A 27,678-nucleotide genomic window follows, 5' to 3' on the forward strand; every position below is an offset into this window, starting at 1 on the left:
TTATGTTTTTGCTTTATCTCAAACATACTGTATATGAAAATAAATGTTATTTATTTCTTGTCATTGCCCTATAACCTTTATATCTCCATAAATAACCTTTTATTTATTTAAAGATGTAAAAAATGACAGTATTTTTCCCACATTTTAGAAACTGAACAAGTGATTGCACTAAGACAATAATGACATAGTAATTCAGAGTAAAATGTTATCTGTGCATTATAATTATAAATGCATTAGCAGTAAAAAAAAAAAAAAAAACTTCTTATGAATTGGGCATTTTACAAAATGCAGTGTATATGATTTGTTTTATTTTGGGTAGGTTGCATTAGAAAAATTATATTCTTTTTTTTTTTTGTTCTCGTCATGTGCAATAAATGATGCAAGTCTGGTCAGACCACCCAGTGAGAGTACGCGTGGCATGTGGACTATGACAGTGAAAGACAGACTAATTGTATAGTGGGCTGCCCAAACTCTGCAGGATATTTTACAGTATAATACTTCTTGTCATGGTGGAGGAATGCACCAGTACCATCAAAAGGGTGAATCCACCAGAAAACTAAATACAGCCTCATGTTGTTCTTGTGATCTTGCAAGACTTTCATCTGAGATTGTGAACCTGAAATGTATCTGTTAGCTGGAGACAAGAAAAGCAAGACTTGAGACTGGAATGCTGATGAAACTAGAGTATATGTATAGCTGGACCTCAACGTCAGCCTTTTTTTACATCTACTAAAGAGAAATATTCCATGGGGATTTTTGTTTAAGGTGGAATTCTGCTGGGAGTCCATGGCATCAGAAGTCATTCATTTTAACAAATTAATGGAAGAAATGGTTTGAGGGAGGTTTGCTTTGTATATCAGGCAGTTAGTCATCCAACAGTGCTGTGCTCCGAGAAATGCTCTGTCTTTTATCTCCCCTCTTACACTGTGACTGATGAAATACTGCAGTCTCCACAGAACTGCCTTTGTGAAAAATTCCTGATTTGGATTGAAGGCTGCGAGTGTGTTGTGTACATTAGGTTCAAGGTCCCTTTCAACTCCACTGTGCAGAATCATTTTGGAGATCCGATGCGTGATTATGATCGGCCCCCCATTTCCTGGTGTGAATGGATGCCTTTTCAGTATTTAAATCAACTGCAGCAGTAATGTCCTGCATTGGTCTGACATTTTTGGGAATGCTTGTTCAATTCTTGCCAAGAGTCAGATGGGAGGATTACAACAAGTCTTAGCCTTAGTAAATATGAGAGGTTGCAGTCAGACGATAGTTCACTTTTTCTATTTCAAACCCTTTGACATGTTGTGTTTGTAGCTGGTTAATGCTATGATAAACCAATCATAGATAAGCCAATTTTTATACAATGATACCCAGGATTTCAAAATCAGAGATCTTTGTATAAGTGTAAGCTCTCTGTGAATGTTCTGATTAATATGTTATCTTTACCCGTGTGAATACAGGATGACAGTCACACACAACACAACATATTTCCGAGCTCTCCTCTCTTCTCTTCTTCACTTCCTCCCATCTCCCTCTTCCTGTCCACCCCCCCCCCCCCTGCTCCTTTCATCTCCTCTCTCCCTTAGTCTCTTGATATGTTTTTTTTAAAGTCTGTGTCTGTACTTGTATTCAAACACAGTCATACACACAAATGTACTCATATTCAAATACATGAAACAACATTTCTCATTAACGGTCCCGACCAGCAGGCAGCTTTGTAATCACAATGTTGTTTATGTGTGTTGGGCGACACACACACACACACACACACACACACACACACACACACACACACACACACACACACACACACACACACACACACACACACACACACACACACACACACACACAGACACACACACACACACACACACACACACACACAGATGTCAAACACAGCACTGCACAAAGCCACCACAGCCACAGTTTTGAATAGAGCCAGAAATAGCATTGGGTTTGACTTGAAATCGGCTTAAGTCTTCAAAGAGAATTTTTTTGATGTAGCAAAGGGAGTGAAAGACTGAGAGAGGGAGGAGGGGGAGGAAAACTGAGTGGAGAACAGAGCAGATCTGGTTCTCATATCCAGCTGTAAAAAAGGGGGACAAAAAACTTCAAAGTCTCAAGTTGCCATGGTAACTGTATGCTCAGTAACACATGTAGCAAATATAGTCAGAGAAATTGATGGCAGCAGAGGAGTAGATAGAGTGTGTGTGTGTGTGTGTGTGTGTGTGTGTGTGTGTGTGTGTGTGTGTGTGTGTGTGTGTGTGTGTGTGTGTGTGTGTGTGTGTGTGTGTGTGTGTGTGTGTGTGCAGACTTACTTGTAACTTTTTATTTTTCTTTATCTTTTTATTGTCACTTTCTTCTTCCTTTGTTGCACTCCAGCTAATGCAGCTAATTAAAGCCCAATAGCTAATGCTTCAGATGATTCCCTGAGTCTTATCTAGCAGCTTCTTCATGCTTTTTTCCGTATTCATGTTTTGGAGCGTTTTCCCTGTAATTACAACATGCTATCTCTTTATAGCTAGTGGGTCTAAATACCAGTTGTAATCAGATCCATCTCCCTGTCTGTTTTTCCTTTTTCTTGTTTGTGCAGACTCCGTTTTGCCAGTGTTGCTGCTCTTTAATTGACTGTGAAATGGATGTTCTAAGCACAAGCTAAACACTCATTCTCTCTGAGCTAAAATACCAAGAGACAGAAGTTGCTGTATGGACAGGTTTGATTTTTATTCATTTATTTGATCTGCTTTGATACAATTATTTTCACATTTCTAGCTTGCAGCGTGGCTTCATGGATGGCAAAGTATGTCTTTCTGTGAAACTGATAGCCCACCACTTTTGGCCATACGGAAATATATTACATATTGCCAATGAAATGTGGTACACATATACTCAGGTCTCAGGCTGTGAGAGTGAATTCACAAATGTATGTAAGAAAACTATTTTTTTTTGCCTTGCATCATGACAAGAGCATATGCATCAAACAAACATGGAGGAATCAATAGTCTGTAATAATATGTAATCAAGGATACTTCATATACATTGTACATTGTGTTATGAATAGGAATGTCACGATGCCAGCAATATAGTAGTAGTGTGTACCAATACAATGACATTCTCACTATTATGGAATATACCAAATTTAACAATTGTAAAATAATAATGAATCCCATGATGTTTTAAAAGGTATGTCATCCTTAATTCTCTTATATTTATTATTTATGAAACAACTGTACACTTGAATAGGTTAAGTGATACCAACCTTTTCCAAAAATACATTTCATGGTAACTTGAACACACCCAAAAAACTGTTATTCTGAATAGAGCTTGAATGCACCTTAATACAAGTCAATAGCACCTCCAAATCCGGCTGCTAACAGCTAACGTTAACTAACCGATTTCAACGCAGAGTTGTTGCTTAAAAAGTTTGCATTAGCAGGAACATATCTGCGTCTCCTGAGTTCGTACTGTGTGGGGAGCAAACATGCGTTTGAGCAAGGAGACGCCGTCGACAGCTTTTTTAGCCCTTTGAGTTATATATAGCCCTATTGTTTACTATTCGAAACGTGGCGCGTTTTCAGATTTTTGGCGTATGGAAGCCTATCTTTGTATTTGTTCAAATCACATCAAAGGTTAAGAGTACTAAGGGTTCAAATGTGATTTTATATTGTGCAGACTAAATAATGACACTTATTTGGATTAATCCCTCCAAATTCGCGTATCTCGTCAGCGCCGCTGGTGTAGTGGTATCATGCGAGATTCCCATTCTCGCGACCCGGGTTCGATTCCCGGGCGGCGCACAAGTTTTTTGCAATCTTAGCTGTTTATTGTTTTTCTAAACAACACTTGGATGTAGTTGCTCATTGTTTTCTTTTGTATAGATTCCATACATATCTATAAACACACGTCTAGTTAAATATGTTTTTCATATAGACCTCTGTACTTTATAGTTCTACTTTTAGCATTATTTTCAACTTGTTTATTTGTTCTGTTTAGTGTACATTGAACTTAAAACAAGATTCAAATACCTTATTTGTACACATACTTGGCCAGATAAGCTGATTCTGATGTTAATAACATCCAGGGATGCATAGTGGTTGTTTTTATTCATACATGTGCGAGACAATAATGTAATTAAGTACATGGGCCCCACTGTGCCATATGCACAGGGCCTAATTTTTATGCTTCAATCCTGTTTAAGATCAGAAAAAAAATATTTTAATATTATTATTGTGCATATGACAAATAAAACCTTTGAACCTTCTACTCTGTTTCTTTCTGTTCTTCTTTCTCTCTCTTCTTTCATAGCTGTATTATCACAGGGGTCGGACATGCATTAAGATGAACTGGGTCTAGCTAGTTTGTCCCTGGAGCGTTTCCTGTCTGGAGATGGATGGATGCCAGAGACTATAAAGCTTAAGCTCTGATGCTGCCAGTGAGTGAGTCAGCTCTGTTTATGTCTAAAATTATTCCTGTTTCTATGATGATCACTGAGATTCCATTTTGAGCCCCAGTGATCATCCTTGTTTAGAGCTTTGAAAATGTGAGGCATATGCATGTGGATAGGACCTTAATGGACTTTTTGTAACTTTCTGGTTTATCTTGCTATTATTCTTCTTTTTCTCTTTCTGATAATAAGGATATAATGAATGATTATTTTCTTCAGCATGGTGATGTCTAAACTGAGGAGTCTATCATCAAACCATTTCCTTTGAATGGTTTGAGGCTGACCAAGGATCAACTGAGAAGAGGTGGCAAAGAACAGAGGTACAGAAAGTACACTCATGTAATATCAACTGTCATGTTAAATCATTCAACTTACCAATACAAAATGAAAGCAAGCATTACAATGTTACCAAAAAGCAGTAGGCCTTTTTCTTTTTTTTATTGTGCTTTTTTTCTTCAACAGTTTTCAAATTAAAGGAAACAAGTTTCTTTTTATGAATTATACTTAGTAAGTAATGTGGGGCTGTAATCTACATGTATTAAGGAACAGGATTATAGTATTAAGATCTAAATAGGAGGTAAAACTAGAAGAATCATCTGCATTTTTACTAAAACATACAATTATCCAGTGGATATGTGTGTGGCTGTGTTCATTTATGTATGCAACCAACCAAGTTATGTAAGGGCCTTGATTTGCCAAGAGCAGTTTAGCTGTAAAAGCTTAACAAACCTTTATGTGTCACTATCAACCCCTGTGTTTACTGAATATTGTGGCTGGGAACTGTCATGCTAAGACATTTGCATTGCCTTTGGCTTTATTTAAACTGGAGGTTTTGCATTGCCTACTTCTCACACCTTCGGATAAAGAGTAGAACAGTACTGTTATTAGAGACTGTGTAACCTCACTGAATCTGGCTTAAAATCTAATCTCAACTTCCACAGGTAACCGGTTACATGTGATCTTTAGCCAAATATTTCCTGGTCATGTGTGATACAATTCTCTCTCAGTCAGAGCTGCCTTTGAAGCCAGATATGAAACCCTGGAGTCTTCCTGTCTTGCTTTGAACAGGACCTCCCTGCATCTTTCCCCAAAATCTATATAATGTATTCAAAATCCTGGATCCTGGAGTAAACAGCCTTAATTTCTTTCCTTTATCTTCCCAAGCCAGGTGGCTTTGTGGGTCTATGCTGTAATTAAAATAATGCAAATGGGATAATCCTGTAAGACAAATCATTCTTTCCCCGTTAATGAAAACACCCTACCCGTTTTCTTGTGTAATGAAATATTTGGCCCTGAATAAACCAGCAGAGCCCTTCTTACCGAGACACGCCAGTCAGAAACACAGTCAGGATGAGTTATTTCACAGACAGATGCATTGCTTTTGCTGAGCAGCAGACTGAAAATGATCTGAGAGATAAAGTGAAAAAACTATGAGAGCAAGTCCAATTAGTGCCAGGTATCTTACTGATTTACAAGCCAATTATTTCTTTAGCAACAAATGGATTTGGAGATGTATTTTTCATACCTGTTGTAGCTTTTTTAGAAATCATAGTGACAATCTTGGTGAGGCGTAGACGTCACATTTTAGCTACTGCGATAGTCAAATTCAGCCTAAATAATTGGTCTAACTAATTCTTCATATCACAATGCACAGATATAATGACTTCCATGAAAAGAAAAAGCGTTTCTACTTTATTAGGTCCTTATTAACTAATAGGCCCTTGTCTTGAGTCTTCTTTCTCTAAAAAGACACACACCTGTGTAGCACACAAACAAAACACACACACACACACACACACACACACACACACACACACACACACACACACACACACACACACACACACACACACACACACACACACACACACACACACACACACAAAACAGGTGTGAAGCAGAGAGAGTTCAGCAGGTTTTAAAAACCCTCCAAACTCATAAACACTGACAGCAGAGCTTTGATGAGGTCAGCTCTGCCTCTGTGGCAGAGAGGAGAGGAGAGGAGAAATTGACCATATCATTTTGCAGCATTTAGATTTTACTTTGAGTTATTTCAGTCTGCTTTTTGCTATGTAAATTCATACACTGTTCATGTTTGCAAAAGGCTCTTTATAGAAAATGTTCTACTGTGCAAATATTGCAATACAGGAAATGAGTTCCCTGCAAAAATAGTCACCATTTGTGTCCATAAAAGGGTCTTGCAAACAAACTACACTTTCATCTGTTGCACTGACATATGACGGTGAAACAACAAAACGCATAAAAATCTGGGATTTTTTCTGGGGAACTGATAATGCATGTGGTGTACACACACACTGCGTTTGGCCACTTAACAAACATCCTTGTGTTTGTAAGTGTCTAAAAGAATCTGACGGCCATGCAAACATCTGATGGCGTCTGCAGCCAAAGACACAGACAGACGACTCATTCAGGAGCAGAGCAAAGTCTGGAGTCTCTTTTCCTACTATCAAGATACCTTGATTGCAAAGGCCAACTGCATCAATCACACATTAATTTCATATGCAATGCCATCAATATGAATTAAATCTTGAGAAGACAATTAAAACAAATAAACAATTTTGGCAAAGAAAGAAGTGGTTTGTATTATAAGTAGCACATCCTGAAAAAAAAACCCAGGTTGGCATAATATTCATATTAGTCTTGAGACTTATTCACATTGACTTCTAGCTTATCAGTAAACTACTTGAACTAAGGTATTAATCTTTACCGCAACCCATTTAACAATGGGATTTTGTTAGACATCACAGATCAAAAATACTCTTTAATTTTACAGATAACATCTCAGTTACAAGGCATTGAAGTTATTTTGGCTGCATTGTTGAATGAGCAAGGGCATGGCTGCTTCATACTCACTATGATCAAAACCGTGTCTAAACATTGTTGGCTGACTGAATTAAATGTAAAAATTATGTATTTATAGGTCCAAGTGATTGTTAAATAACTGTACTGCTGTTATTGTGGCACTTCACAGTCAAATCAGTGGTAAATACTTAAAAAGATCCTTCAAACGCCTCCCATGAACAGCGTAGTGGATTTAATATGAGTTTAACAAAGAAAGGGTTATTTGAATCTATTTACTAAAGGTTTATTATCTCTAAATAACTCGTCCCTCTTTTGCTGAAACCTTTCTATGGGGCTGATATTTTCATTCTCCCTTTTTACTGACAGTGACAAGTCTCTTTGAAAACTTCAGTTTGTAAAACAGGATAAACCCCATTTTCACAGACCAAACAGCCATGGAAAGATATTTTGTGCATGAATACAACTGATAATCTCCCCAAATGTGTAAAAAGCATTGAGAGGGATGGCGAGAGGCCAATTGTGCAGCTAAGTCAATCAATTGAAGAATAATGAGAAAAAGAGTACTGATTGGACGACAGCTTTCGAGTGGGTTAAAGTACAGTTATGCTTCCAAGCCTACCATCACTGACACAATTTTCCTTTACAAATGATTTTATTTCGCAGTAAGAAATGAAAATGTAAATTGCTCAAATGAACAAGCCTCTCCTCCTCACAGGAGCTCAACCAAAGTGAAACAAAAGCCAGAACTGGATTCTCAAGGGAGTGGAGTCAATACACCCTGTATATAAAGAGAAAGATTGAAACATGTAGTTGTATCTTAAATACAAGGGAATAAAAGTACATGTGGAGTTAACATCAAAAAGGGTCCAATCATGGCATGCTAGGCCCTTACGAAATGGTAAATAACGTAAGTCACTGATATAATTGATGGCATATAGGTCATGTTGCCTGGATTATTTCTGGGAAATGAGGGTTTTAAATCAAACTGCAGAGAAAAACTTCTACGTGCATTTCTTTGCATATCATTTTTATACCCAGTACATTGAAATGTGAGTTGCAGATTTTTCCGACCTGATCACTCCACAGTTGAGGTTTGACCTCTTTCAAAAATTAAAGTCTCATCTGGAGGTTTTCAGACTAGGAGCTGATGGTGTCCAGACAGTGTTCTTTATTTTTCAACAGAATATTTTTTTTTTCTTTTTTGTGTAACATAAATAATATTTACCTGACTGAAGCAAACAATATAAAATATGTCAAGAATTATGTGCTTCCCAACCAGAATTGAACTGCTAGACGTGCTTTTTGGCTGCATTTGACATTGAAATATCCAAATATTTTATTTAGAGACTTTCACATTTTAAAAAAAAGGGGTTGTTTTCTTTCTTTATATCCATGGTGGTGTTAGAAATTGCGGTGCATTAAGGGAACATAGGGCATTTCTCGGATTTAGCGACTTTATCCCTAAATGTACGAAGAAGTTGATTAAAAAATATACATTTTCATGTGTCTCCGGTTAGATTAAAAATACAAACTTTTCTTGTGTTTGTTGCACTGTTTGCCTATTTGGAGGGTCATTCCACGGGGGCTGTTTTTACTACTGTCTGTTTTCCCAGCAGCAGTTGAAGGCGTCATGAAAGCCTGATCCGGCGATCCAGGCTCCGGGAGGACTCTCGTGTTTCCACGCCTCCCACTTTCACCCCCATTGTGGTGAATCTCCGGCTCACACACACTTTGCCAGACTTCCAGGAGTTGGAGCGACTGACCAAGAACGGCACACCGACAACGTGAAAAAAGGAAACTCGTGTCTTCTTCCTGTATGGATCTACTTTCTTCTCTGGAAGGGTTTCGAGGAGCTGCAATGGTTTGCATGGCTGGGCATGTTCGAGACTTGTATTCAAGAGAAATGGCACACGTCCTATACGTTGCAAAGTTGTAAAAGTAGTTTCCCTTGAAGTTTTTTTTTCCGCCACCAGCTCAGACTTCGTGTTTCTCCAGCCTGTCGACCCACAGCCATCATGGCGAGGAGGACGGGGGAGAAACGGCTGGTTTTGAAGACGAAAACACGCGCGGCTTTTCGGGATAAACGCATTCGGTTTCACAGGGGTTTGTTGGCTTTTTCGTGGAGCATCGTTTTAATCTGCTTGGCTCTTTCGTGTGGATATTGCAGAGCAGAGACGGAGTTTTCCATCCTGGAAGAAGCTCAAGTTTTGGCCGATCAGATGAAAAAGCTGTCCTCACAGGAGCTGGGAGTCTTTACTATGCAGGTAAGCGTTGGGGAGAAATGTGTTTTAAATCGTGTACGTGTAAAACTGGAAGATATTCCTCCGCCACTTAGATTTAAAGGGATTCAAATAGTCAGACTGAAATAAACAGCATGGTAAAACACCAAAACAATGTGGTAATCATGGAAACTTTGTTGACAGAATATTTGTACGTTCTTACCAAACATGAGCTATTTTGTCACCATTGCAACCACACGCGATTTGAAGTTGGGACGCGTTTATCTGGGACACATGCTGGAGGTTTGGTTTTGTGGGGGGCTTGTGTTTGTCCTTTATTATTCCTGCTAAAAAGTGATCATTTTATTAAAGGTCAGATGTGTGTGGGATTGCATGTGTCTGCTGAAAAGGTGAACAAACTGTCGCCTACAATGATTATCATGAAAAATCGGCCATGCAGTAACATTTTGTTGAGGATTGGCCCCTATCCAACAACATTAGACCTGTGCCTGGTTATAAAGATGCTTACATCATTGTGCAGATACAAACGCTGGTTATAATTTAACATGCTTTCCAATGGGTCTGAGATTTGTGTTATGTAGGGCTCCTGAACATCAAATAACAGGAATACATCCGTTTTGTTGGCTGAAGCCCAGAGACACAAAGATGAGCGATAACTAATGTATAGTTGTTTGCACATCTTGAGGATTAGGACACATTCTCCATCAGTGCAATTATTTAAATGATCAGGTAATCTATTGATGAGTATTTTGGAGTAATTTCATATTTTTTTGGTTAATAAAAGATAAGAAGCTGGTGAAAATGTACATTACAAGCTTGTTATTTTCGATCATTAGTCTAAAACACAAACATATTCAGTTTACAATTATATGGAAGGGAGAAAAAGCAGCTAACACATTTTGGCCTGATGGATGGCTTGAATCAGAGTAGCCTACTATTAAAATGATTGTTTTTCAACTCAAGAAATCATTGTTTCAGCTCTCACTGCAGCTCACACGATTTTTGTTATTAATCATAAGCGAGATGGTTAGTGCTTTTGTATGAGTTTTTTTTATCTTCGTTGATTGAGACACACCATAGTCCATTAATGTTGATGAGTGCATCTACATGTAAGATTATTATTATTATTATTATTAATAATAATAATAATAATAGCCGTTATCCAGTAATTAGCCTACAGTCTTTTTCGATCAATTACACAAGTCAGACATTTGATATTATTTAATTAAAAGCAAGTTTCCTTTCAAGCTACAGTATTTGAGTGTTAGAGGTGTAACAATTTGTCTATAGCTTTATCAGTTAGACAACCAAAAATTATGCAGTAAATAGTTTGAATATATATATATATATATATATATATATATATATAGCAAAAAGACCAAAACATTCTTCGTTCTACTCCTCTCTCTTCTGATGATTTGCTGTTTATGTTTGTCTTTTGTGATTATAAACTGAATGCTGTGGGTAGTAGACTTCTCGTCATACCAAAGATACACGTTCATTCTGATTTCCTACCATTTAAAAAAACAAACGATACATCAGGAATGATAATAGTTGTTCGTTGCAGCCATGATTTATTTTAAACATATTGGGAACACAGGGAAAACACTTATTTGCCAGCCCATGCGTGCAGACTTGCGTTGAGTCACCAAATGGCAGGAGGTGCAGTGGCTGGTGTGAGGGGAGTGTTTAGCACTTCAGAGGCAGAGGAGCTCACAGGCCCTGAACACAGAGGCGAGGCGGTGGGGGGCCCTGCCCCCAAATGTTGTTTCATCTTCTCTGCTTCCACACTGGGTCACCTTCATCCCGGCTCTGGGAGTCGGCTTTGAGGGTTTCCTCTGATCCACTGGATTCGCCTCTCACCGCTCATCCTTCCCTGAGTTTTGTTCCCGTTCTTACCATCATTTTCTGTCCTTTAGTTTTTCACATATTAGCTCTCAAACTGTCATCGGTTTTGAGGATGTAATAAAGGCAAAAATAATTTGGGCCTTTTCACTCAATTTATTTTTAATGATACCATTTCTGATTATTTATTAAACACAATCCTTCTTTATCGTGGGAAAACAGCTTTGAAGCGATCATGTTGTTGTACAAGCTCTGAAAATCTGACTTGCCAAGAAGCTAATGTGAGTTTGATTGAAGCGGTGCATTTCATGGATTTGTTGGACTGGTTTTCGACCAATGTAAGAGATGTGAATCCAGTAAAAACAGTCTGCATCTGCCTGTGAAAATAAAAACAGGAATCTGTTGGCTGTGCTGTCTGTGTGGACACCTGCTCTGATGCTCAGATGTGGCCAGACTGCAGTCTGCTGTGTGTCTGTTGAATTACATTTCACTTTATCTCTCTGTCTCTTTAAGGCAGTGATTTTCCGCACTTAATTTTTTTTTTTTTTTTGTAGTTTGTATCCAAACTACACTCTTGCCTTAAAAAGTACTAGATTCCTGAGGTGCAGCTGACAAATGATATCTTAAAGGCATTTTGTCGTGTTTCATTTTTTTGGCACAATGACATCAACATTCAAAAGCTCACACTATTATTTTGGAGAAGAAATGAAGGATTTGTCATCAAGCAGGCTTCCTGACTTCTCTGTTTAAAACGTAATTCTACCTCTCTCCGCTCCACCTCTCATTCTCTGGCAGATGTGTAATTTGAGGTTTTCCTTGTCGGTGCTTCTGAGTCAGTGGGTCAACCTTGTTCAATCTGTCATTGAGTTACTCAATTATCAGGGGACACAGGGAGTACAGTCGACACCCTGTTCAAGCTGATAGGTCACCTTTTCAGAGGATGTTGTTCTTTCTCATTGATCTCCTTATAAATAAATATTACATTTTTTGAAGGTATATTTGCCACAATCTGTGAAAAAAATCAAAATCGAAAAATCAAAAGTAAGTCCGTTTTGAATCTTTATTTGAAAAATGACTGAAAATATTACAATAGATAAGGTTTTTTTTTCTCCCATTGAGAAAATGAAGGAAAAAAGTCTCAAATAATATCATATTATTCTGAATGTGTTTTTTTTATCTCAGTGGTTATACTGTAACTATAATATCTTCTCTGACATATGTTACTAATGACCTTTGTGTCTGGTTTTCTGAGGCTTAAATCAGGAGGGTTTTACAGGGCAGTTTGGAATTGGATCTAAATATTAAAGTTAATATCCTTTACGTTTTCTGTGTTATTAGAAGATTGTCCTGGTGCTTCTTGCTCACTAGAGCCAGGATCACAGTTTCAATCCACAGTTACAGCAACACACGCTTGATCTTTAGAAAAGTACACATCATTTGCTTTTACAGAAAGGGTATATGTGCCCGTCTTCTGATTATTTAGAAAGGAAATTTCACTGTGTTAGTTTTAAGGGCCTTAATCCTCAGAGAAGTGTGGTTTGTTTTTGAGTCTGGCTTTCCCAGTATCCCCAGCCCCCAAATTGAATATTGATAGTAATTTTAGGGCAATGGAGGTTTGTGCAGGAAGAGAGAAAAGTGGGGCGGCTCCGGCACTGTCATTAGGCTGTGAATTTCTGTGTTGGGTTCGGTCCAAAAGCAACACCAGTTGAGGGGCTATCACAGAGCGCCAATTCCTGCTTTGTTGTTTTTGTTTTCAGTTGGAATAGACTTTTTATTTGGCCTGTCGTAACATATCTAAATGTCTTCCACCTGACCTTGTTTCTTTACTTTCTTGTTTCTTCATTTTTGGATGCTGTTTTGCCTCACTTTATATGGAATCCCTCACAGAGACAGAGAGGCAGCCAGGGAGAAGGAGGAGGAGGGTTAGAGGATGATACAGCAGGACATCAGAATTCCTGCTCGGTTCTCTGCAGCAAAGCTTCAAAGCCTTCTTGCTTCTTACTGCATTGCCTGCATGAATATGTGCAAACAGTCAAGGTTACCACCAGCCTGACAAGCCCTCTGCTACATGTTGGACTATTAGCTAACTCTCATTCAACCTCTATTTTATGCTTTAAATGTATGGACCGCTCTAAATCCAGCCTGACATGCAGTAGCACTCCATGTATATGTTGTCTGTATTTACGAGTGAATATAAGATTATAGATTATTCTATGGAAGAAGAAAAACAAGAATGACATTTCTCTTAACAAGTACATCTTCCAAAGGTCAATGAACACTTAGGTTTCAAATATATCTCTAGACACATTCCTGCACTTTGTCTTTTTGAGGTTATAATGGGGCTGCTTTTTTGTAGCCCACCCCTCAGGTGCTTTATAATTTAACCAACTATTCCCTGTCAGTTTGTCCAATGTTCTGATGAACAGACTATAGCAACATATATTGGGTTAAGGGTGGAAGTTAAACCTCCAGGACAGGCATAATATGGTTAAAGCATAGTCAAATTGTTATTATTTCCAGACAGAGCAACCTGCTGTATTCAGATATAGTCATATTGTGACTATTATGCTGCAGAGTCGAGTGATTTTTCTTCATGGGTTCGCCACTGTGATTGACACCTTTCACATAACTCAGTCAATCCCTGAGCTGTAAACATAAACATATTTGTAATTGATGCTTTCAAAGTTACATTTCTGGGATTTCTATAGCACTAATAACCCTTCATACCAAAGAGGACCATTGTGAGATTTGGTTGTCTTCAGGGTTTGGAGCCACACTTGATAATATAATTGAACCCACTTACACTAATGACAAAGACTTTTCAGGTTTTCTCACCGCATTACTTTTCTGTTTTGAACTATGTAGGGATTTCTTGAGGCCGCCTTAGCTACAGGTGCTTTGCATTAGTCGACCTTGCATTGCATTGTGCAGCAGAACGACTCCTTTTCGGTCCAGCCGTAAATCATGACGTGCCTCTGCGGTTTATGAGCCATTAGAGGCTGCTCTGAACTATCTGCACCTTTTTTTTTTTTTTTTTCCATTTCAGCTTTCGAACTGTTATTGCAGGGACTTTTATTTTATTTTAACATGGCCAGATGTTCTTGCTTTCAAACAAAGTTATTGGATTCTTGGTCTTAAGTTGCTGCTGATACATTATTCATCTTAATCCAAATTATACTTGTCTGTTTACGACTGCTTTTAGTGTTCTGTCTTTTTATTTTTTAATCTGAATTGAACAGGAACATTGTAACTGATGCGGTATTGTTGGGCATACATGACCTTATTTTAAAGCTACGGTACACTTTTTTCTAATTGATAAGTCCAATTGTTTAATATAAATTAATATTAAATATAATTTAAATAAAATTGTATTTCTTTCTTTCATGAAGTAACAGGACTTTCTGCCAACAGCTGCAGAGTCCCACAGCAGCATCTGCAATGTTTTTAAACTTGGAATGACTTGGAAATCTGTCGTCTTGATTGTTGGTCTGTCAAAATCTTGGGAAATGTCCCAGTTCTGTCGACTATTACCTTTTATCATTCCGTCACAATGCAGGAGAGAACGGAGCAAAAGGCCATGTTTTCATTAAATGTTGAGCTGCTTGTATGCTTTGGCTGTAGTCCAGGCCCTGAGAGGCACAGGCACCCCTGGTATACAGGAGTGTCTCCAACCTCCAAACTGAACACACATCAGAAACAGCTGAGGCCCCAGACTTGTTTGACAAAACTGGGAATTTAAGTGCTGCTGCATAGCTACTTTGTCGCATCTGGGTTTAAGAAAAACAATCTTATTTCCAATTTGTCAATCTTAAATATTTGAATTGGAAGTTCAGGTGGTTGTTTGTGTGTTGGATCAGGACTTCTACAATGAATGAAAATACAAAAGAAAGGTATTGTACATTGGAAACACAGCTTCTTAAAGTTGTATTTGGTATTGTATTGTAAAGTCTCATTGATCATGTGCAGCATGCTGACCCATATTCTTCCGTATTGTCAAGAATATGACTGAATTTTGTCATGTCTTCATGGTTTGCCAGTATATAGAATTATTTTATTTTTAATATCGAAAGAGGTTAAACATATTTTAGGTATTACAACATGCACAAAAGAATACTTTTTGTCAAAAAATAGGCAACCAAAATCAAGTGAGAAAACAACAGTGAGAAATATTACTGCAGTCATTGTCGAACACCTGGTTTTCAGGAACAAACTACTGTCTGTTGAAATTTCATTTTCAGATTTTCTTTTGACCGGCCATGTCCATTTTTATGATTTGGCAAATGAAAGAGAACTGATAAGAAATAGTTTATTTGTTATGTTTCACCATCAGCCAATTTCCATTTATAACCTAACTTTGCTTGAAGACTCCTGGAAGAAAGATAAAATATAGACAAAAACATCTGCAGTGATTTGCTTTTTTTTCCTCCACAAAGGATTTGAACCCCATGGCTCCCATTCATTTAAATCAAATCCCTTTAATTTATTTTGTCTGTGTAAGTGCAGCCTAGTGCACCGTCTCCTGGCTCCTGCTGGACTGTGGTCGGGACGGTGCAAAGAACTGATGTTCTTCCCCTTATCCACCAGCTGTTGTGGTTATAATCTGTCTGTGCTGTGGTTGCCAGATCATTTATCTGACCGCTTTTTGATCTGTCTCCCACAGCTTTTAGTTAAAGTTTGGCCTTGACTGAAATTAGTTTTGCAGTGATTTGCAGCCTCCTCAGCTATTAGCTTTTTGTGTCTGCTTTTGCTTATCCTGAATGTCTTTCAGCTTTCATCTTGTTTTGACAATGCTGCGCTTCACTAAAGAAAATACACCAGGGGTCTTCTGCGTTTTTAGACCAAAGACTCCTTAGATACAAGGGAGAGGGGAGGGTCAGATTGAATAAAATGCTTTTTTACTGTAGCTGCAAACATCCTTGTTTTCAGTTTTATCTGGGATACACGTCAAGATGCCAAGTGTAGGAGTGCATACATGCCTTAACAAGTCTGTGTAGTTCATTGTCATCAAAGGAATTGAAAGGATTGGATAATTAGTTTAATTATTTGGGAATTATTTTGCTAATTGGTTGTTAGTCATTCTTCAAGCAAAGAATGCCCAATACTTACCAGTTGTAGTGACAGAAATCTGAGGTTTTTTCTGCATTTTATGTAATTGATCGTAAACTGAACGTCTTTTGGGTTTTGGAAAGTTGCTAGGACAAAATGAGGCCTTCTACGGAATTCTGATGGTGATTTTACACACAATTTTCAACATTTCATACACTAGCCTAAAAAACAATTGAGAAATGAATGTAGATCCTGACCAGTTAACTGCTTACCTTCTCCCCATTTTATTCTGTAGACATTCAAGTGATTGTTTAATTACACCATTGAGATGTTCACTGTATGTAACATTTAAAAAAGTAGCAAATCCTCACCCAAAATATTTGGCATTTTTGTTTTGTAAACAGATGTTATGATATATCGTTTATCAAATAGCTTTGGATGAAAATTGTCTGTCTCCAGTTTAAAAATCGGATCACTTATTTGTACGTATAAAAATAGGCCTGGTGTTCCAGTTTTGAGTGAAACTAGCTTACTCTTCCCTTTGCTTACCGAAGAGGAGAACTAATTAACAGCTCATTCTCACTTTAAAAAAAAGATTCCCTCTCCCTTTACTATTTATCTCACTCTTTGTCTTCCATTCACTATCACCCATTCGGCCTTGCCTTACTTCATACAAGCTCAGAGTTTCTGTCTCTCTGTTTCTCTCTCTCTCACACACACGATAACAAATGCACTCAAAGAGTGAGAGGTAATCATTATTGGTGATCCAGGCTTTGTGTTTCCAGATTCCTGCCAGTGTTACTTAGTTAGCTCCAACAGGGCTGACCTGGCAGTGTCAGCCAAGGGACTGGGGGGCCACCCCTTAGCAAGTCAGTCCCTTCACTCGCCACAATGGACAGGACTTAAAATGAACTGTCCATGAAAGAGAGAAAGAGGGGAACGAGAAGGGGAGGGGGTTTCTGGGGAAGGCAAGGGGCAGTGAGCAAAATACCCAACTGGGAGGGCAATGGGAGTAGAGGGACCAGTTCCCTCCCCCAGACAACATGCATTTGTAAGGGCCCCATCCCCCTCATGGTGCACACATGTATGCGCACTCACTCCTGCAGGAGAGGCTTTGCATTCTCGATGAGGAGAGTTTGAGCTCCTACTGTGGAGAAGCAGATCAGACTGTTATGCATGCTTCTTATCTCTCTCCCCCCCCCCCCCTGTTTATGCTTCAAGGCTCGGTGGTGCTTACATAAGCTGGCAGTAAACTCAAATATCATTTTTTTTGTATGTTTGCCTATTTGCGGTGTTTTTGTATTAAATAGGTGTATTTTGGGGGACAAAACTCTGACTGTGACTATGTAATACTAATCTTTGAGGGTCTTCTTTTAGGCATAGGCTGTTAAGAGTGCAAGGGATGACTGGAGAACATCATGTCAGCTAAAAATAAAAGCAGGTCTCATATTTCGAGTCTTAAACATCAAGCTTAGAAGCTTGCATCTTTGTCTCTGATGCTGTGGAGTTACATAACACCTCCAACTGTTAGCTCATAGGGTCGTGGAGGACAGCTCAGTTTTTCTCACTTTTCTCCTCTATACAATTCATCAATACAGTGACATCAGCCAGTTCATCAGAATCAGAAACAGTATTATTGGTAGTTTACATGTAGGTCTGTTTCTGATTCTGTACAAAGGTGCAACCAGTAATTATTGCCGTGAAATTTCCAGCCACTGATACACTGTTGGCGTGTGTGTTTGACAAATAAGCAGCGTTTTTTATGAAGAGATCTGGAACATACAGACTGACTTCCCTACTTCCAGACATAATTCTATTTAAACTTTTTAAACGACAACAAAAACAAGAGATGAAAGGAGTTGTTTCACATTTTGGGAATTGCTGTGGGGAGTTAGATGATTAGATTAGTGACACTTTCATCTCTATCCATGTAGAATAGAGCTAAAGCTGAAATGTGATTACAGATTAAGACATTTCTCATATGAACTCAATAACCATATCTGGAGAACGAGGTCACATTCTCACTTTCTGGAATTCTTCCATTTGGTGTAGGCGATGGGCGTTGCCTGTGTAGAGTGTGTATAAGAGTGTGTATGACATGGATTACACCCCGCTCACATACACAGTTTGTAAATGTGTCATGAACCAAGGATTTCTTGCCGTTCCTTGAAGTTGTCTGATGATTTGGCGTCATCTTTTGTACAGATCCTCTCGTCAGTTACACATTTACGTCAAGGACCCTTCTTCTTAACCCTGGGATGCTTGTTTTCTTGCATTTTAATGCAAGCAGCGCTAAAAGCATCATCAACTCGCTCACTGCGAATTCCTAGGTCAATGAGCACTTCTATCCACATATTGGCTCTATCAGTCAATACACATACTTTGTACTGAAGACCTGGTGAATTCTGTTTACTGCTGTTTAAATAAACTCAGAAATGTGTGTCCTCACACACTGCTTCTCCCGGTAAGGTTTAGATAATTTCAGGTTTGTATTGCATGAGTTAAGACGGCCTGAGGTTAGGATATAGAATAGTGACAGGGTAAAACGGATAGCCTGGCGTTGCAAGTTCTGTGGTTTTATATCCTATTATACTGCAATAATCTTGTGATATTACTTTCTTTTCAAATGTCTGACAAGAAGCCGTCTGCTCTAGTCTCACATGTTTTCTTTCTCTCTATCTTCTAATCTTCTCTACTCCCTGTTGCTATCTCTCGGTTTAATTGTGTCCACTGGTATGCTATGTGAAACTGTCCTGTTCCTTTTGTCTTCTGCTGGTTGGCCGCCTTTGAAAATAAGTCAGGAAGTGACCCTGGCTAATGAGTTGAACTTCTGCCTGTGTCTCTTTTTTGACCGTAGAGTCAAAGTGATGCAACTTTTTTTTTTCACTCTCGCAGATGAAAATGGGAAAAGGGGAAAAGTGATAGAGATTGCTAATTCGGAGGCAGGGAAAACTGTAAGATCAAAAAATGGATAGACTGCTTTTGACACTTTAAAATGTTCCAAACACATGTTAACACCTGAAGTCACACTCTTACACTATCTCTGTCTCTGGTTATACACACGCATATCTCACATAAACACACACTCGTATAAAGCTGCATGTAAGGAGCAGCTGCAGCTGTGTTTAGCTATCACTCTCCTCTGAGCTCAGTTATGCTTCTGCCAAGCGAGTTGCTTATTTAATCTGGACTGAGTCACAAGTAATGGAAGACGAGCATTAGTAGAGCCAAACTGACTTTGGTGTTTAACACATTTTCCCCTGCTGGCATGTCAACATGACTAAAGATAACAGCTTATTTTTTCGTGGCTAGATTCAGAAAATACAGTTTCAATCTTTGTCATACTTCTTATTTTGATTTGTTTTCGTATTATTGTTAATATTTATATGTTCACTTTCATTTTCATATAATTACTTTTACTATTTTGTGAGTAATATTTATGTCTATGTATATTTCAATATGGAGAAGCTGTGATGTATCCCGATTTCCACGCAGTCGCAACATATTGCTATTTGGTGTGTAGGGATCCTCTTGAAATAGTTTTGCAGCACATTTTACATCTTGGCCTACTTTTTGCACAGGATTTCTCTCTCTGGCTGTCACAATCTGTGTTTGAAGGTTCCCTTAGCACTTCACTGCTAAGTTTTCAATGATTGTAGACCAGTTATAAAAACTTTATTTCTTTATCTTAACTTAGTTATTAACACTTATGCAGTCTAATAGGGTGGTGCTGCTGCTTGCATCCTACATCTAATTTATACATTCTCTAGAACCATAAAAGGTGTGTTTTCATGTTTCTGTAAGCTCCTACAGTTTATCTTCTAGTCTCCTGTCCAAGGAGACCCCACTGTCAGCCCGTGTGGTATACCCACTATAACCAGCACTGGTGGTCCAACATAGGTCTAATGTTCAGCCAGCAGTATAGCAATCTGTCTCACTACTTAAGCATTCATGCGTGTCTTTCTCCAGCAGAAGCCCATTTAACTATTCCTACAAGAAACCTGCTTCTTATCAAGTTCTCTACTATCCTTCCAAACTTCTATCTCTCAGACGTTTTCTTTTCTTTCCAGAAGACATGTTCTCTGCCAGGTTTGGGTGCCTGGTGGTGCGCCAGGTTTTTTCAGTCTGTCTAGTCCTGGGTGTTGGCACCGTCAGCCGACTGGGGTTTCTGCTGGCATCTATTGGCAGTTTATCAGGAGACAACCCCTGTCTACACAATCAGCGCTTTCTCTACACTTTAAGGAACTTTTTTTCACATGTGACTTTATTAACAGTTAAAATTGCAGAGAATTTGATCCGTCATTAAAAAAGATTTTTTAGATGATTAAAAAAATATCCAATTAGTCATAGACATTAAACCTTCATAAGATTTATTTGGCAATGTGGACGTCCCCTGTTTACCTTTAAGGTATTACAATCTGGTAAGTGAAGGGAAAAAAAGTCTGTGTGGAAGCAGAAATAAATCCTCCAAGGAGCATTCAGCAGCCGGTAACCTGCTCCATTTGGTGCAGTTGACGATCGTGTGAATGAGCTAGACCTCTTACCTTTTCTGGAAATGTTAATCCGGCAGTGTTATTTGGTCTATGTGTGAAAGGGCTCTTAAATTGATACTGAGCTCTGTGGGAATGTGTGTGTGTGTGTGTGTGTGTGTGTGTGTGTGTGTGTGTGTGTGTGTGTGTGTGTGTGTGTGTGTGTGTGTGTGTGTGTGTGTGTGTGTGTGTGTGTGTGTGTGTGTGTGTGTGTGTGTGTGTGTGTGTGTGTGTGTGTGTGTGTGTGTGTGTGTGTGTGTGTGTGTGTGTGTGTGTGTGTGTGTGTGTGTGTGTGTGTGTGTGTGTGTGTGTGTGTGTGTGTGTGTGTGTGTGTGGATGGATTCATTGAAATTAAACATTCTGAACATGGACGCAAATATGTTGTCGTATTTAGATCGGAGGAATTGTCCAGGCCATCACAGACATTGATTTATTTATAGTAATATTAATTTAATTGAAAGTGTTTTTAATTGATCTGGAAATTAATTCATTGGATTAGCCATTAAAAAGATGTGTTCATTTTGACGGTATCATTGAAGGGTATACAGACATCTATGGGCATATCAGTCAGCCACAAATATAGGTTTATAAAATTACACACTTCCCTTACTATGCGAATACAAATATATTCAGGGTTTATTGAGGTTTCAAACCCAGCATTTTGATTGACCGTTTATTGCAGGGATGCCAAATGGAGGAATTATCTTTGAGAGGAGCTGACGTATGTCTCCTGCACACTTCATAACAGAAACACTGCTCTCCCTCTGCTCGTATTCATAGCAGCAAAGCATCATTTACATACCAAAAACTTGTGAATGTCCAGGGGGAACTCTCTCTCTCTCTCCCGCTCTCTTCTTGAAAGCACTCACACTTGGGCTCCTGCACACAGCAATGATCGACTCATGAATCTGAATAGGAGAGGCTTCCCATGTTTAGACAGCACAGGGTAGAAAACCTGATGCATATTCAGCTGATATCCACCTCAGGCCTTCCTGCTGTCTAAGAGCTCGGCATGACATGTTTGTGAAACACAGGCGCTGTTTGTGGTTTGCTTAAGTGTTAATGAATGTAAATCAGATATTCTGCCTATAATCTTCAAATGGGATTTTCGCATATTTATTCAATTAATCATAATACTTCAGTTCATCAAAGGGTCAACAACAACAATATTTCAGTCTTTCCTTTCCTACTTGCACCAATATCCACATCTTTATTTATTCACATTCCCAGTTTCTTCTTTCCATTTCTCCTCTTCTTCGGGTGTCTGTGTCTCTGATGCTGTGGCCGTCTCAGGCAGCTTTTTGATACAAACTGTGTGCGCAGAAGAATGACGCTTTTATTTGCATTGATTTTATGTGTGTACTTTGGTAGTGGGGTTTCCTGCCACTAGTGCATGTCACAACTCATAAACTGTCCTCCTTTTTTATTTCACGTGTGTGTATGCAGATGTAGAGCATTGGCTATGAAGACAGGTTAGAGTGAAAAAGGTTTCAGAGTGTCATGCGGTATAAGCTGTTATTTGCCAGTGGTTGCGTGGTGCATCTGTCATTTTTATGCGAGTCCATATGACTGTGCATAAATGTGCTTATAAATGTGTTTCTGTAATTTAGCTGAGCATTGGCTGATGTTTTCCTTCCTCGCCGCAGCTCCCAGGTAGCCTCCCTCAGTATGCTGAGTACCCAACACAACTCCTGCATCCAGTTAATCATCTCATGTCTGATGCTGGGGTCTTTTTTCCATACTGTTATTCGTGTGGTCATGCAAGGTTGTTGCCATGATCACGTTTTGGGAATTTCCATTTCTGACGATCGAGTATTCAATGTGAACACATTTTTGCTGAAATTTTTTTACCAGCAATGAACTGTGCTGTGACAGATCATCTCTAACGGTGGCTAATGGGAAGTAAAAAAGAATGAAGAGCATTTTTCTTCTCCGAAGATTTTCACTTTTCCGCCAATTAAGATGTAATATGGCAGAAGATAAAATATGAGAAGACATTGGTTTGCTAGGGTGAAATCATACTAAAATGATTGCCGGAAATGCCAAATTAGCCTGTTCATGGTTATTACAGTTTAATTAACCAGAAATAATACAGTTTGGACATCCACTGAACATTATACCCTTCATTAAAAGGAGGGCTGTATTAGACTGCATTTGTGAGCTCTTTACAAGTCATAAACTGGCAAAGGTGTTTGACTAACAAGTACCACTTTACACACATGACGCTCAACACATGAAGATGAACATGCATCAAACTGTATTTGACCCTTTTCTTGCTCGCTGCTGTTAATGGTTAATTCCAGATCATGGATATGAACACCAGGGTCAGCTGTACTAGTTTGGCTTCACAGTATCATATGTAGCTTAAGCCCTCTGCAGAGCGACTCATGCCTCCTATTAATCAGTGCGTGTAACTGCCCTTAGAATACATGAAGTAGAACAAAGCGCCCTGTCTATAGAGAGACCTTATAACTGTGGCCAGACATGATCTCACATCATGCTCAGAAACCTGAGAAGGAGACCACCCCGGGAACATTTTTTCCCTCTCTCTGCCCTATGTCCATTCCCTCCTTTATCTCTTCCCCATCTCTCCAATCAGCTCCAGTCTGGGTTTTTTTCAGCTGCTCCTTCACATTCACCTCCCTTAGACTTACACCACTATATATACCTTGAGTTAGGAGATTTCTACTATCTTAATACTTTATATTTATTCTTACTCAACATTAGGGCAGGTGATTATTTTGACTGATTCTGCAGTTTATAATATAATCATACGATCCATGATTTTACTTTAGTCTGTTCAATATGAACATCTGCAGCACTGCAATACTTAGTTTCATTGTACTTTAAAAAAAGAATATGCCAAGTATGTTGTCCTTTGCATTGGGATGTTGCTATGGTTCATAATGCCATTTTGATTAAATTACAATTAATCGTTCCCTATTTAATAAAAACATTTTTTTTCCCAAAGACTATTTGAGTTTTAAAAGCACCATTTCTCACACATTCTAAAAATGTATGACATATTTTTTTTGTATTGTTCTGGTAGCAGTATTTGTTCCATTGTGTCTATGGTGTGGCTCTTGTGTTCATATATTTGTGCTTGTAACGCGAGTAAAAGCCTTACAGATGCATTGGAATGTGACGATAATGCAGGATAGTTTGTGCCGATAGTGCAAACACCCCATCTTATCATCCTCTCACTCTGCCGAGAGCCGGATCTTTTGGCAGGAAGCGTATATCAAAGTTTTACATTGTTTGGACCTGTGTCTCTGTTTCTCTTTCAATGACTTTTCTTTGACCCCTGACTTACAGTTCGTCATTTTCTGTTCTTTCACACTTTTTCTGATTGGTTTGACATCTCAAAGGGGTCAGTATGATTTTTCTTGGACTTGGCGGGGTGTACCACAAGGGTGTGACTGGGACTTGTGGTGCCAGAGGCTGCTGGCAGACTGGCGTTGGCACCGATGTGGCTGAAGCCCAGTCCAGAGGTTAGGAGTTTGTGAGACTCTGTGAGGCTTTATTTCCATTGCTGCGCGGCCTGTTTGCTTCAGTCATGCTTGGATTAGTTCTGAAAGCAATATTTTATGGTAATGTCAGCTGACACAAAAAAATTAATTCAGAGCATATTTAGAGTATTTTCCCCTTTCACATTTGTTCGATTGTCAATTACATTTTTTAAACCTTTATTGATACCTTTATTGATACAGCACTTAAAAACCAGGTTTGCAGCAGTGCTTTAACAGCAGACAAGTACACATACAAGCATATACACAAAGCCATAGAAGCATAGATATCCAGCTATAACAAGTTGACTTATTATATCCCTGCTTCCTTGGAGTTGAAAGTAAGCATGAAGTATAACATTTCAAAACTTGTCCCGAAGCAAAGTGTATCCATTACTAATTAAAGGATTTCAACTGTAAAAATGCACACTGGTCTCTATACTGTAGGCCTCAAATGTTAATTAAATGAATGTGTAGTGCAAATTAGCCGACCATGATTTGCAGCAGAGATTTTTTTTCTGGTTCTTTATGAACTCCCTTACCCTTATCCTCACAGTAATTTATTACCATTCTTGACGTGTTGTTAGCCACATGAAATGAGCAGAGCAGACAATTTGGATCTCAACTAAATGGCCTTTAGTTATTCACAAGATTTACACATCATCAATTACTTTTATTTCATGGCTGCACGTTGAAGGATGGTTTAACTACGACTCTCCTTTGGTTTTCAGTCTTTTTCATGTTGTTTGAACATAAACACCATCATTCATGCACCTTTTTGATATGAAATACTTTCAAGGCCCCTATGAAAACACGGTTTTCTCTGTATCTTGCATTCCTCTGTCAAAGTGATTTGACCACAGTCTGTGTGGGTATTGTTTTCGTCCTCCTTCTCCCCTAGATTTGATCAGCTAAATGGAGGTGCTCAGGTATGCAGCTTTGATCTGTCTTGGAAAGTTTTCACATTGGCTCCACTTTAACAGCGAGTTGCTATTCCCATAATGCACTGCTGCTCTGACGCTTCTGCCGCCACACACTGTGTATCTTGATGCTTTCAGGCTCCAATCTGAAAAGCAGAGAAAACCTGCCTAAAATGGGATCTAATTTATTTTCTAAGCTGCTTAAAAGTTGATTTAACTTTAAAAACTTTCATAAAAATATTGGGATGAGTATTTTAGTAATATTTGGTATTTCTAATTAGTCAAGTATGATTAGTGCTTGGTTGTTGTGGCATGCGGCCTTGTTTTAATGACTCAACATCAAAGGGCCTCGTGTGCAGAAAACTCTAAGGTAATAACCTGCACCCTATGGCCCTTACCACATGCGCTCTAAATAAGCTCTTATGGACACACACACACACACACACACACACACACACACACACACACACACACACACACATCACTTTCTAAGAAGAAAAATATACTGGATTATAAAACAGAGTTATATCTTCTTCTACACTGATCAATGTGTTTATCTCAAAGAACTTTGGACAATTTGGGGTACAACGTCTCTATATACATGTCCTTCCCTCAACGATCTACATTCAATTCACAGTTTGATGATGAGTGCCCACAAACTTCATTGTTTCTCAACTCCCAAATGGAGAGGGAGGCGTAAACCTAATTTACCCTAAGCTGCTAGATGATGTCCCTCATTTGAGTCACAATGCATTATTTTCAGGCTGCAGTTACAAGTCACAATTAAGATGGCTCATTACCATCCTTGGTCCTGCAGGAAGGCTAAATGGTGTTAGACTACAACGCTTGAAGTAAGTTTGGATTCCGAACAGACAAGAAGTTCCCATCTCTACAGGGAGAGCCTCTTGATTTATTTAAAGCAACATTTTTGTTGCATTAATTACACAAGTTGCTATGTGATCTATGCCAGTTGTTGTAATATCAGTCATGATGAATAATGTGTACTTTCCTCAAATTTTACTGCTTCTATACTCACTACTAAGTAAGAGCAGAAAATACCAACAGATATTCCAGTTGTTATGTCATCGTTCACAGTTATGGCTTAAAATAAACTAGAAGCCTGGCTTTGGTTGTTATTAAACCTCAGTTGTGCTATCCTTTTTTTCTCTTTACTGCTCTTGCATGACCCCCTTCCACCTTACTTTTTTACAATTTGCCCCCCTCCTCTCTTCTTCCACCCTACATTCCCTCCCATTTTCTGTCACATGTGGAAAGCATTATATCCTGTCTGGTGGAGAGGGAGAGCAAACATCCCTAGCCAAGACTGAGAGCCTCTCGGGGCGGTGGAGGCTGTTAGGATCGGCATGGCCGTGGCTCACTCTTTTCTCCCTCTCGCTCTTTTGGCCACGATGCTATTTGGACAAAAGGGGGTCTTGTTATTTCAGAACCTCAGCACCCAATAGCCGACAGGCTTCACCCTCCCACTAAATTGGGCTGGATGAGACCTTGGTTGAATGAGGGAAGATAAAGAAAATGCATTTCGAGGCTTTTGCACCCTATGGTACACTTGGTTTGGTACACATTTCTAAAGCATCTGTAGATGTGGGTTTAATAAACCCTCTGTTCCTCCCTGTCTAGGGAGTAGATTACTTTTCGTAGCTTTGAGTAGTGCTATGACTTTCCTGACCATTATTTAAAAACATATTGGGATTTTGAGGAATGTTATTTGATCACTTTCCCTTTTGTTTTTACTTGCAGCCTTATCTATAGTTAAAGGGACTGATCAATATGTTGTTGCCCTTAGCTAAGTTAATTAAGGAAATGTTAAATGAAAAGCTACTGCTCCTTATTAAATGACGTTCCTCATAGGGGAAATGGGATCAGGACCTACTAGATTACAATGTGCTTTTTAAAATCTTTGTAACTGTTACAAGATTCTTTAGCAATTTACAGATCTTGCAGAAACGTATTCCTAAGTGCCAATTAAGATAATAGAAAGCATATACATGTGGGTACAACTTTATATCATCTTACTCAGTATCAGATAGTGTGATTACTTGCTTGGAAGATCCGTTAATTGTGCTGTCTTTATTCAGTGTTACTCATACTGAAATCAGAAAAGTAGTACACACAGCCTTCCAGTGCTTCTGTGAAGCAGTGCAGCCTGGGATTTAGAGTTTGCCTTAAAAAAACATCCATGTAACTGTTTTATCCATTACAGCTTAGGGTCAAATTACCATGACAACCAAGTTTTTATGAAGATATAAAAACTAGGAATCATTTCTGCATGTGGCAGCAATCTTCCATATTCTTCATGTTCACATGAAG

The 27,678-nt window shown here is 38.8% G+C and overlaps 1 protein-coding gene and 1 non-coding gene across 2 annotated transcripts in view; both read left to right on the forward strand.

Moving 5' to 3' along the window:
• Positions 1-3,723: 3,723 nt before the first annotated feature.
• Positions 3,724-3,794, forward strand: trnag-ccc (transfer RNA glycine (anticodon CCC)). The gene has a single exon. It is a non-coding gene; the product is annotated as a tRNA-Gly (tRNA).
• Positions 3,795-8,995: 5,201 nt separating this feature from the next.
• cachd1 (cache domain containing 1) overlaps positions 8,996-27,678 on the forward strand; it is a 67,984-nt gene continuing 49,301 nt past the window's right edge. Inside the window, 1 exon segment of the mRNA XM_063892191.1 lies at positions 8,996-9,528. Within this exon segment, the coding sequence (XP_063748261.1) occupies positions 9,280-9,528 (249 nt within the window). The 5' untranslated portion in view covers positions 8,996-9,279.

Source organism: Eleginops maclovinus, chromosome 9 (assembly GCF_036324505.1).
Source record: "Eleginops maclovinus isolate JMC-PN-2008 ecotype Puerto Natales chromosome 9, JC_Emac_rtc_rv5, whole genome shotgun sequence".
Taxonomy (NCBI): Eukaryota; Metazoa; Chordata; class Actinopteri; order Perciformes; family Eleginopidae; genus Eleginops; species Eleginops maclovinus.